Source organism: Phoenix dactylifera, chromosome 17 (assembly GCF_009389715.1).
Source record: "Phoenix dactylifera cultivar Barhee BC4 chromosome 17, palm_55x_up_171113_PBpolish2nd_filt_p, whole genome shotgun sequence".
Taxonomy (NCBI): domain Eukaryota; kingdom Viridiplantae; phylum Streptophyta; class Magnoliopsida; order Arecales; family Arecaceae; genus Phoenix; species Phoenix dactylifera.
In genome coordinates, this window is record NC_052408.1 from 2286443 (window position 1) to 2299995 (window position 13553).

Sequence of the window (13553 nt, forward strand, 5' to 3'; positions counted from 1 at the left end):
TTCTAAAGCATAAGAAATATTTGAAATTAAAAAATGACAGAAAAAGAAGAAACTGTAAATCATTTTGTATTTTATTCGGTATTCAAGGTATAAGAACAATTTGTGTAAACGAATTGAAGGAATCGAAAGGGTAGACTGACCTACAAGACAGTGGAATGCCCACCATCAAAAATTGATCCATCAAAAATGTAAAATTGAACTACCAAAACTCCTCTATCATCTTTGGCAAGGTCCCCTGACCCACAAAGGTAAAAATACTACTTAGGCCAAGAACCTCGACTATTTAGTCATGCCAGCACCTCTATTAGAGGCCTGCACAAAGAATCAATTACTCGAGCCTTTCGGTCCTAAATCTCTGTTAAGTGATTTGCCACCCTAAGTCCATGCTTTTCTGATTTCTGTAGTTAGAACACAGTAAGAAGTTCTAGTTAGCAGCAGCCTGACTCATCCTTCTAAGACTTTTCTGAGAATCCGCCCTGCTCAACACTACCTGTCACCTTGAGAACTTTCGGCCCAGAATCCATAAATGCTGATTCCCTGATGGTGTCCCCCAGGCTAGAATGGTGAACTTCTTTTCTGTTTTGCACTTTAAATTTCAATTTCGTGGCATCATCAATTATTGCCAGCTTTGCATCCTGTGGAGGTTGCCTATCCTTTAATGATGGCAAATGCATAGCTCTTTCATCTGAACGGCACCTTCGCAATTGTTTAAACACCTGGAAGTAGTAAGCCATGTTTTAGTATCGTAGCAAGAGAGGAAAAACCAAGATGATAATCATGTCTTTAGTTTACTCAAAAAAGAAAAGGGATAACTGCAATGTCAGTTAAACTACAAAATAAAATGGTTGAAAAAAAAAAAAAAAGATTGCACTGTATACTAACAAAGATGCATAAACACAAGCATACACACTTCTGCTTCTACATACACAAGCACTCCCATGCAAGCCACTCATTCAACCTGCACACCTTGTCCTTCACTATCATGTCCACACCTCCATCTGCTCCACCCATACAAACCAGCTCTCCATGGCAACCACCTATATAACCATTCCATAACAATAATCATAACCATTCAGCTCTATCCCAATCATTGGGATCTTGCAACTCCCTACATTCCCAAGCAAGCCTTACCCTATGCTTGCAATCTGACCCATGTATCAATCACCCCTCCTAATCCTATGAGTCTTTTTGCGTAACCTTCTCCACTCCCCACTCCTGCTGCTGACACCACCTCTAGTTTAACTCTTAGGGCCCATTTTTAGAGGGTGAAAAACTTACCTAGGAATCTGTATTTTTCTGAATAACTATTTTTCAGGCAACATTTAGATAGGAAAATAATTTATCCATGTTCTTTTATGCATTGAAAAATAGCTCCATCTGTTACCCATTTTCTTTTACATTACTACTTTTCTGGATAAGTTGCTAAGATCTATCTATATTTTTCATAATATCCTTGTTTATAAAAATATTATATTATATTATATTATATTAAATTGTATTGTACTGTATTATATTATATTATATTACTATATGATGATACAATATTATATTATATATTATGATGTATTAGATTATATTATATATAATATAACATTAGGGGTGAATGTGGGTTGGATAGCATCCATCTACATCCGTTTTCATATCTAAATCTATCCGAATATGAATAGAAATATGAGCATCTTGTTAATATCTATATCCGTCAAAGAAAAATGAATATAGAAATATAATAAACAACTATTTGATCCATATCTGAAAATCCAATTTTATTTGAAATCCTATTTAATTCTATATAGTACTCATAAAACTTCTAAGAAAAATATATGACGATATTAACATGCTATTAACTTGATTTACCATCTGCCTAGTAATATCTTTGATTATGTGTTCATAAAGTTTGATTATTCAACTTATATCTCTATTTATATTCGTATTTCTAGCATCTGATTTGTACATGTGTCTATTTAAAACAAATATGGATGCGGATATACTGGTATCCAATCCAGTTTCAGCCTAATATAACATAAAATAATATATAATATAATATAGATTATATATATTATATTATATTATATTATATATTATGTCATTATATTATTGATATTATCTCATTATTATAGGGTTAAGGGTATTTTAGAAACAAAATAAAAAGGTTATTTTTTCGGCTGATGGAAAAATGACTTACCCAACTCCTAGGTGGATAAGACTTTTTCTTTATTTCATGGATAAATGCTATCCATAGGAAAATATCTTACCCATCTAGAGAAGCATGAGAACATGAGTAGGTCAATAGAAAAGTTGACCAACTTTTTCATGATATTTACTGCCAAAGAATAGGCCTTTAAAAGTAGTCACAAGCTAGTTGGAAATAGGTACCAGTGAAGGGGGAAATGATAGACTACAAAATACAGGTATAGGGATAAAGGTTGGCTCGGCAAAAGTAGTCAGACACATAGTTGAGGTTGAAAGTGTGGGGCAAACAAACAAGAGAGAATTGAGGAGACTTCAGGTAAAGTGTGGTGGATTTTCTAGTCTAAAACAAACAAACATCTTTTCAAGTCCAAAATTAGTCTTTGATTTAAATGAACAACACCTAAAAACATGGTCTCAAATTCTGATGGGACATCTTATAAGACACCTGAATGAGGTACCGACCCGAGTGCTAGGACAGGACCGTCCCACCATTATCCCAACATCCCGCTTGGCCTATCTTGGGACACCCATTTCCTAAGTATCGGGACAAGGCGGGATGGTAGCACATCTCATTCTATGGGCAAATCGGGACAACCCCATCCCACAGGACTTAAACCCTTTCCTAAAACAAATTGAAAGTGCCGATTTTAGCCTCCTTCCATACATCATTTATTACCCAAACAACTGATCTCCAATCTATGAAGAAATTTTATAAATAAACATTTACACAAACTAGGATATATCCAAGAATAACTTTTAACTATTGAGAACTCACCATAAGTAGACTGATATTGAGAACTGGAGGTGCAGGAAAAAACTGAAACATAAGATCTAAACAATGACCTCAATATATGTTCTTTTAAAGACACATCTTAATTTCAATCACAAGGAGACCCCATTAGAATGAGCCATTGACACAATTCACCCAGCTATTTAGAATGTCTAGAGAAACTTAGTTAAATTAATGAAAAGGAGAGCTTGAGGATCAGCATAAGATAAAGAACTAGAATAATGTTAACAAGCTACAACTTGAGCAACAGTAATCTGATGCAGAACTCAGACACAACAGCTAGGCAACATGCTCTGTTTTTCAATAAAGTAAAATCTAAATCAAATCCAGCTGATGGTAACAAGTCAGTTATCTACTCCAGAACATATGATCTATTAGACTAGTTGTACTTCCCCTAAATAAAAATATAAAAGGAAGATTTAAACCTATCATCGCAATATGAACATATTATTTACATTCCAGTAATATCTGTGTACAGATCACCAAGGTCACAGAACCCACCATGCACATGTACAATTGGACAATTGCTGTCATTATGGGAAGGATGAATTGCTTACCTAGACAACATCCATATCCTTTTCTGCAGTTTCAGTGAATATCTACAGCATATAGAAGCTACAGTAACCCCCATGTATCACGACAGTCATGTAAAATATCCCATGAGTTTACTAAGCATATATCGACGTCAATCTTTACTTATTCAAGATCATCATTTTGCTAAGATGATTCCACTGTCATATGTTTCCCTTGGCTTTTAAGTTGCTTGTTTCCTCAAGTCACAAACTATCAAGATTTAGCCATTGCTAGCAATCATCATTTGGTGAGGAGGAAGGTATTGTGTGATAGCATAAGTGCTCATAAAAATTGTACTTAAGATGTCCCAGAGTTCTTTCACAATATAATTACAACCATGTGACCTTTTCAGATATAGAGAATTATTGCCCTGGTAAGTTGTAACACTTCTTACCAGCTCTTGTTTACTATGTAAAAATAACCACAAGGTGTGAAAGCAGTGCAGAAGAAGACAACGCTAGTGAAATTTTGTAAGCACATAATTGCACTAATCAGCCAAAGTACATAGTGACTATAAAATACCTGCTTTTCAGGAAGCCTTGGGCTCATCATGTCACTTTCTGTTTTCCTTACTATGCTCATAGTTGACCTGCGTTTGACTCGGAATATTTCCGAATCAGAATCATCACTGTCATGCAGGACCGAAATAACACTGGAATCAGAATGATAGGCAGCTCTACATTTATTGGGTGGCAGAATTAGTTGGATGGGTCCGGAAGCAGTGTGTGAGACATTTCTGGAACGCTTAGTTGGGACTAACTTATCTCTGTTAGAATTTGTGCATCCCTACATAAAGAGATGAAAAATTATGTTCCAGAAAAATCAAGATTATCAAGATATTAACATATCATTTCTAAAAATGAATAAAAAAATCTAATATCTTGTGAAAAACTGAAGAAAATGCAAACAAACGACCAACTACTGTCTTCTTACATTATTGTACAGGGAAAAGCCATCAAGTAGTTCTTGAGATGATGACAAGTTTGATACTGCAGAGGAGAGCATAGAATCGACTGCATCATAATTGATGCATTCCCTTTGTAAAGCACAATCTAAACTTTGTGAATGGATCTCTGGTTGTTCCTCATTTCCATTACTTGCTTTGAACTTTATGTTGCAATATGGCTCATATCCATCTCCTTCAGTAGAAAGGAAAAAGTTAGGTTGCAGACACTGGTCATCTTTTACTTGTTTCTGAAATTCTCTTAATATTCCATCTTCCTGCTCAAACTTCTGGGATACAGCCTCCAATGCCAAAAGGTCCATCCTCAAAAAGACAACACGATTGCCACCACAATAACAGCTTTTTATCTCTTTCTCTGTCATATAAAAATATGATATAATCAAATCACTTATAAAATCATTTACATACAGACAGAACTCCCAAAAAAAGGATCATTCTAATCTATACCATGATAAATGCAGATAGGCTGTGCATTACAGTTGCACTTGACATAAGATATATAGCAGTCACGTTGGCAAAGGCTGCAGAGTACTGTCCCAGGAACATCTGGAGAATAGCGCATGCAAGCTCCTAATTTCATCAGGAACCAGTGAGCAAAGTGCTGGGTTCGCATTAATTGCACAAAGGGAACCTTGACACAGCGTTGAGAGGGCAAATCTTTAACTAATGGAGCAAGATTTGTGGCATCAAGATTTGACAATCTCCTATAAAGAAGCATCGCTTCCTTGCATAGGAGCTCCTCATATGGAAGTAATGGTGTCCTGTTAAGAAGCGCATATCGCTGGCTAGCCACAGACCCAAGTGGAAACCAATCACCGATAGCAAAGTTCACTGCCTCTCCACAATTGAAGCCTAAAGTTTAACCGAAAGAACAGTAAGTTAGAACAATTTGCAAGTACTAATATGATCGCTTGATGCATTTGCATAACTTTGATTTGTTGCATCAAACATTAACGAAGACGAACATAACATCTCACCATGACTAAAACCAGCATGATATGCTCGAGGAAAGGTTATAATAAACTCTCCAGGTCTCTGTACAGCTTTATAAACAGGAACATCATGCTCTAACAATATATTGGGCGGAAACATGGTTGTCTTTCCAATGAGTGTGTCAAATACTGCATCATCTCCATCAGTAGATAAGACCTCATGAGCATATACATGCTTCTGAACCACTTTTTCAAAGCTAGAAGCAGCATGTCCTGGAACTCCATACCAAGTTTTAGATGCTCCACAATGATGGTAGTTGATGCTGCCAAAAAATGGTTAAAAAGAAAGTTATTCATCTCACAACATAAAGTGCAGATAAGAAATGATGGCTAAGATTCTATAGGTTATTCTTCATACCTATACAGGTAATGGTCTTCCACATGCCAAGCAAACATACTAAAGAGCATACCAATGTACAGCATGGGATCTGTTACACCCTGTAATACATCACAAAAATGAAAGAAGAGACTTAGAACATGGAGTGATTATTTTCACCGAGTCTTCAAAAAGTTCAAATGATCATTTGCCTACCGGGATAGCTTCCCCTAGCAGTTGCAATACAGAGTTGGGAAGTCTAGAAAACCTCTGAAAACAATAATAAAAAATAATAATCATTAAGCAGCAAAACAACCTCTTAGTCAATGTGCAAAAAACTGCCATGTTGGATTAAGTGTAAAGTAGAAGACAGATCTGTGTGAGTCAACTAGACATCCTGAAATAATCTACTGAGACATTAGGCCACAGTTCATTGGTATTTTGTTCCATTTTATTTCAGCTGAAGCAGAAATGCTCGTCTTAATCATGGATTGAGTGATCACATGTCAGTAGCTTGACGGCCTATCACTCAATGGTGCATTCCATATCATGCCAAACCATTGCTTGGCATGCACTGGCATGGCTGTGTGCCAAGCACTAGCATACAATCAGTAATGCACTCATGCCAGAAAGGCATTGGCGTAGACCTTACAATGAAATATTGTGTTCGCAGACTGGCACTATAATTCATGATAGTCTACAATATCCTAAGGTGTATACCACATGTGTAGTCTACACTCTACAGGATATTTTCTAAACATCGTAAATTAGTGTTTCAATTAAATGCATCATAATTCATCTAATTCAAAAACAAACAAAAGACACAGTACCTTATCATAATCAGTGAATAGCTATAACTAAGACAATTTATAGCAAATTGGTTTTCAAAGATTCACTGCTTATTTAAACAATTTTTAGATAACATAATGTGTCTCAGATTAGAGTGCTTTGATTTTCGGAACAACATGCTAGAACATAAGCAAAACAAGTATATATCCATTTTAGCTTTCCCATTTTGTCATATCTGGCCAAGGTTGACATATATCCATTTCAGCTTTCCATTAGTCGAACAAGGACCCAAATTGTTCCACATGAAATATAAGTGTCTAGAAGAAAAGAAGAAAAACAACACCTTCAAGTTCCACTTGCTTTTTCCAAGTTGATCGCTAGGAGAAGATGAGAAGGCACTACCATCTACGTCGCATGCATACTCCACGAACTCTGTCTTGCCATGAGCAATTTCATGCCAAAATTCCTCTTCCAAGTACTTAGCTGGTAGGCCTCCAGCACTAGAATAACGTCGAGCAAACACATTGTTTGCCATCTTCTCAAACTCCTTGAATGTATAATTTCTGAAGGAAATGCAAAAAGTCATGCAATGTAGAAAGTAGAAGATCAACAATCACACTTACACTTAGTTGCTCACATTCCACTCATGAAAAAGGTGATTTTGTCATTTGTATCCCACTCAGCAAGGCGCAGAGGTTGTACTCTAGTAGTGAACTTAAATCCAGCTTTCTCCTTCAACAACACAACACCAGCAGGCACAGAAGCATTTAACGGGGAAATGATCTTACATATGCCTGAAACATGATAGCATGATATCAGCTCCTACAGTTTTCAAATAGATATAGGAAAAACAACCATTATGTGAACTTCAAGGAACATAGAGAAGGGACAGGTGACAATTTGCCAAACTGTCCTCCACCTGCTTTCACAAGTCACAACTCTAACTTGGCAATGACTAAACTACCTAAAGTCACATCGGACCGTCGAGTTACCATTAGATTAGAGTAAAAAATGGAGTTTTCAGTTAACCTTCCTGTGAATATTTCAAAATTTAATAAAGGTAATCCAGTAAGTTGACGAGTTTTTTTTTTTTAATCCCTAAATATTGTGTATCAAATTTCACTATGTAAATGCATGAGTGTCTTTCTTTTTTATTAGTCAAAATTATGCACATTTAATTTTGTAGTCAAGACCAATGACATCAATGAGAGTGAACCTTGGCGCAACAATAAGGTTGCTCCATTATGACCTAAATATCATGGGTTCGAAACTCAGAAGCAGTCTTTCCACATATAGGGGTAAGGCTGCACACAACCTAGAGCTGATCAGGGGTCGGGCTTGGGCACGACAAGGTCAAATTTCAAATAGACCCGGCCCGAAGAACGATTAAAATTGAATAGAGTTTAGGCTCAAGGCCCGGCCTGTGATCAACTCTAATACAACCTGACCCTTCCCAGACCCTGTAGAGCGGGAGCCTTGTGCAATAAGTCACCCTTTTAGACCAATAACATCAATCAAATAGTCGATCTCTTTAAGGTAAACACCAAAAGTATATTATTATTTCAAGAAAAGGATTATCATTGATATCAAATGCATGAGCTTCCATTACTTGTAACTGGATATGCAGCATTTTGTGCAATAATAGCATTGTGTATCATTCAATTCGATAATAAAAAAACAAAAAAAAAAGAATAAAATGATTTTGGCCTCTGCTGATACTATCAGTAATATAGTAAGGATACATTGCATAAATGCACCCATCTCAATTCTCATGAAGGCAAGAAATGGCCTTTTTAAAAAATGACAAGCTTTTAAATAGAAGAGAGATTTTTGTCAAGGAAACATGACGTGAGAAGTCAAACCATATGCCATCATTTCTGATTAGGAAGAAAGAACAATATATTTAATAAAATAAACATCAAAGATGGTTTCTACTACGTATTTTCCAATCAGTCCATAATGATATCAATTTCATCACATAAAGCTAGATGGCAACTAGAATGTGATTCTGTACCACTAGTAAGCATAGTGTCAGCTTAAAATGTAATTACAAACAAGAGAAACAGAAAACATATGACATTACCAAATTTAGATGCTACAGGAGCTATCTTCTGGAGATAAATTAAGGGATCCTCAAACTCCTCCTTCGTTGGACAGAACACAGGACATTCTGGAATCTCATTGATCCAGTCAAAATTTGACATGTCAAATTTTTCCACCTTATGCTTCGGACAAGCATCCTTCAAAGGAGCACCTAAATGAGAAAATTCATCAGCATTTCTTTGCATTCTTGTCCAACATGATGTGGAGGTTCTCAAAGCATCCTCACTACTTCTAGTCAACACATTTGTGACATCTTCCCCTCCAGGGGCTCCAGACAACTTCAAACGTTGGAGCTGTTTACGTTTCAGAATTTCTAATCCATTTTTAAACTCTCTCGACAAAGGAGCCCTTCCTTCAACCTGTCAAAAACGAGGGACTAAATAAGATCAAAATCAAATGAGTCAAATAAATTACCAATATCGCCTTACATTTCTTCTGTAAGAAGAATTCATGAAAATAAATAATTAAATTCAAAATTTGCAGCTTTTGTGGTTCAACTTCTATAAAAATATTTTGTCATAAAGTAGCAAAACAAAGTGCAGCTTCTGATGTGGGGAAAACAAGCATAAGTGGCTCTAACACCTGAAGGTCAAGAAGGGGAAGACCTTTACATTCTGATGGATTTAGGTCCTCTAGAAAACCAAAGCTGAATTGCTGGAAGTTAAAATCAGATTTGACTATATGACGAAATTCCATGGAAACTAGGCTTGGAATAACACAGCTAAATGAGATTAGGTAAGATTCCAGTGCCTTTTCACATCTTAATGGAGGCTTTATGGGAAAATAGGTTAAACTCGGTTTAGGGATGATAAATAAAGGAGGATAAGAAGATAAAAAAAAAGGAAAAGTGTGGACAAGATTAGTTCAGGCTTTTGTAATTTTTTTTTATATAAAAAAAGCAAGAGATTCAAGCGCATGTGCAGCTCATTTCATAAAATATACAAAATAATGAAGACATGCTTTTCTAGATGGAAAGATAGGTGGATTTGTAGTCATGTCGAATTTCAGTTACAAGTTAAGCTTTTAGCACCTTGGACAGCTGGCATGTTGGATTTACCAAATTGGGTGTTTAACATTTGGTATTATAGCGAGCCCAGCACCTTGAGTTAGTTTGCATTGCAAAGGAAAACAGTTCTGAAATGGGAAAAAGTGGGCTAGAACTACTAGAATTGGTGTAAAGGGCTGCCAAGTACAAATAAATAGACATGTCATATGGAAGGACGACCTAGACATGACCAAAGTGAGATCCATTACTAGAAAAGACTACTTCAACCAGAACACGAGGGCATGTCAATCTACTTTAGTACTATAGAAGGCTTTTTGCCCTTTATCAAGTAGGCATTTTAGGTGTACTCATCTGGGCCTTAATTAATCATGGTGCAAATTCTAGATATTGCCTTTTCAGCAATCAGAAGGTACAAAACCATGGATCATGTATAGCATTATCATTCTAAATGGGATAATCTGGCTATCTAAGAAGTTATCTGAAAAGTAGAGACAAGCAAATCTCAATTGATAATTCAGCCATACAAGATATGGAATATTGGTCTGCTCTTGGGAAATGCAAGATACGAAAAAAGTAAAAAAAATCAAGATCCCATTGAACTCCATGACAGATTCCTGCATAAATAAATAATAAAATATATGTTCCCCTACCCAATATAGAGAAGAGAAGCATGTCATATCCTTGTCCTTAGGGCTGAAGATTTGGAAAATACACTTAAAGATTGCACTGACCTTCCTCAAGAGAATCTACACTAGCATGTGAGCCCATTGACCCAACATCTTCATGAATGTCTGGTTGTTCAATATCTCCATAAATATTCTGAGGGATATGAATTATTCTAGAATGTTAGATTTACAGAGAGAGTTGATCATAGAATGCAGCATCCTTGGAGACACAAATAGACTATCAAGATTTACAAACCTGTGCAATAGGACATGTATTATAGAGGTCCCATACTGGTATAAAATTTGAGAGCACTTCAACAGTGAATCTTCTAATCTTTCAAGTTCAAGCCATGCCATTGAAGTGCCAACAATCAATTATATGTTTTAGAGCATTAAGTGCCTATAGACTGCCTGCTTTTTTAACAGATATGCTTTCGCATGTGAATAACTACCAATCCTTTCCCATATATGGCCCTAGTGATGAGGGACAATAGCCTGCACAAAAGCTGCTTTAGCACCAATCTTGAGGCATCATGTCATCACCAAAATTTTTAGCCCCAGCATGATGGTACAAGAGGTCCAGTCCATTTACATGCCCAGTCTCAAGGAGGGTTGCAAATGGTGCAATATCTACAGTATTTGACAAATAATTTATAGCAAATCTACATCAATAATTTTCTCAATGCAGGAGGATTCTAGGATTTCGTAAAGTATTCAACATAATGGACAACTTCTTGGGATATGTGGGTTACCCATCTTTAAAAAATAACAAGAAAATATATTGCACTAGAGCTTACCAATAAAACATTGTGATAATATAACAAAAGTTTATGCACTACTAATTTAAAATCAATCCTAGATGAGAACAAGGGACAGTTGCTCTGCCTAAGAGTAGCACAAAGTGGTGCAAGAAAGACAAAGGCCAAAAATGTCATTCATGGGTATCTACGAAGTTCTAGAGCACCATCAAACTAAAAAACTTGACTAAGAGTCAATCATAAGTTTGTAAGGCAGTTTATGATCATCATCATCATCATCATCATTGACCTTGATCTAATATTGCACGGTTCAAACCCAAGATCCATCTTCAAAATAACTCATCAAATTTAACAAATAGAAAGTTGATCTTAATCTTGCTGAGACCTATCACATGGCTCTTATTTGACATCTTGTTTTGCATGTGATGATTGCGGAAAATCATTAAGGGGAAAATGCTAGTCTTTTTGAGTTGTACCACTGTTCCTATGCAGCAGGTTGTATATTTATCCTCGAGAAGTCCGTCAACATAAGGCTTGCAATACAAAATCGGTATAGCTGCAGCACCACATCTCTCACGCCAAAAGGAAGAAAGATAAAGGTCAGTCCTAAATTGGAGTTCTTGCAGGCAACAGGTAATTAATGGCAAGTACGTTTTGCTCTTACCTTTCCCTAATGGATAACTACATTAATTTCATCACTTTTAGTGCTCTCCATTGAATTCTTCTAGTCAGCATAACTGGTTAAAATTTAAGATTTTTCAAGAATTAGAAAGGAGAGAGACTGCTTGTGATTTGATCAGCACTTCAAACAAATTGTATAAGAGGATGGATATCCAGATATGGCACACATATAAGATCTTTTCAGTAGCAACTTCTCCAAGAATTCCTCGTTCCCCCCCTTCCTTCAATGTTCATCATGCACATCACTCAACCAAACAACTTCCAGTGAAAGAAAGCCATTGCAGTCATGTAATGATTTCGTCTAACCAGAAACAATAATTTGATGGAAATCGTTTGCTTAAGATATGATAATGACTGCTGTTTGATCTGGATTGACAAGACTCACCTCTCTCGATCGACCTGTAGCCGTTGCCCTCCTTGTACTCATGATGTTCTCAACCACAGGAGGTTCGTGCAGCTCCTTGTGCTTTCTCAAGCTCCAGATGACGTGCAAACACAATCTAGGCAGACCTAAGACTCAAAACCTTAACTCACAACTCCCTTCCAGGCATTAAAATCTCTGAACTGCTTCCTTTATAAGGAGTTGGGACGCATTGGTGTATAAGTTGGTGAGAAAGCCCCTTCTTGACAGACTCCGACTCAAACAAGGATACATGTTTCTCCTTCTCAAAGTCTAAATTGTTGCAATTGAGGAAAGAGAAAAAGAATGGAAAGAGACCAAATCTATCAAATCTAAACGGAAAGTAGAAAATTTATCAAAAAAGGAAAGGAGAAAATTTCCTTTCTTTTTTAATAATCTAAAAGGAAAAGGAAAATTCTTCTCAGTCATAAAATTCAAACGTTAGCATTGGTTAAAAAAAGAATATTAAGGAAACAGAAATCCAACGGCCAAGCCACGAAACATATTATCCACTAAAAGAAATAAAATCCGAGCCGATAGCAAAATCTTTTATCCATATATATAAGAAAAAATTCAAAGAAGAAAAAGAAGAAGAGGTCAAAAAATAGATATATTTGGGAGATCTCAAGCGCATACCATCTCATACCGATCGCCGATCTCGTGCCACTCGACCCGCCCACTCTCGACTCAAGAAACTCCAAAACCGAGCCCTCCGACGAAGAAAAAGAACCCTAGAAATCGAATCCTACCTTCAGAGTCGAATAAACGGTCGCTCTTCTCGAAGAGGCAGGCCACATTCCCCACGCAACAACGAATCAAGCCAAGATCCGGAGCTCCCCTCCGAATCCAACCGAAACGTCCGAGAATTCCCCCCAGGAGACCGAGCCACGACCGGAGGACGCCGGAGTCCGCCGGAGTATTGTGTATACCGTCGAGGAACCGCCGGTACTCAGGCCAACGAGAAGGGCTTCCGGCGGCGGGGAGATATAGGAGGGAAAGCGGAACGGAGGACGAGCTTGTCTCCCTTCTTTAAAAAATATAATAATAATAATAATAACGGAAAAGCTCGCCGATTCCGTTTCCCGTTTCACACGTGTGGTAGAATTCACACTCGAAGGCGTTTGTGTTTTTGACAAATAACCGCTTTTGACTTCCAAAATGACTGATTAGTCACTACTCGCATCACCAACCTTCAAGACTTTTCAATAGTTTAGGTTAGCTACTACATATTTGCTTAACAACTCTTTAAAACTCGGTGTCTTTAAGACTCAATGTTATATTTATAATATCCCCAAAAGTTATCGAATTTAATGTAATAATGAGATA

General features: G+C 36.8%; 1 protein-coding gene across 1 annotated transcript; it reads right to left on the reverse strand.

Annotated features, from left to right (window-relative positions):
• Positions 1-58: 58 nt before the first annotated feature.
• On the reverse strand, positions 59-13214 carry LOC103716374 (lysine-specific demethylase JMJ706-like). Its single transcript, XM_039114737.1, has 11 exons — positions 12864-13214; positions 8698-9076; positions 7252-7408; positions 6958-7177; positions 6042-6095; positions 5868-5947; positions 5495-5772; positions 4965-5369; positions 4487-4872; positions 4076-4339; positions 59-716 (listed from the first exon to the last, which is right to left on the reverse strand). Exons 1-11 carry the CDS (start codon positions 12864-12866, stop codon positions 453-455), a joined length of 2490 nt encoding a protein of 829 aa, XP_038970665.1. The 5' UTR covers positions 12867-13214; the 3' UTR covers positions 59-452.
• Between the last annotated feature and the right edge of the window lie 339 nt (positions 13215-13553).

Bases quoted from the DNA above. Each gene is read 5' to 3' on its own strand.
- LOC103716374 (XM_039114737.1), bottom strand. The intron at 7,409-8,697 runs GTAATGTCATAT...ATCATGTTTCAG, and splicing joins TCCTGTAGCATCTAAATTTG to GCATATGTAAGATCATTTCC. The intron at 7,178-7,251 runs GTGAGCAACTAA...CATTTCCTTCAG, and splicing joins ACCTTTTTCATGAGTGGAAT to AAATTATACATTCAAGGAGT.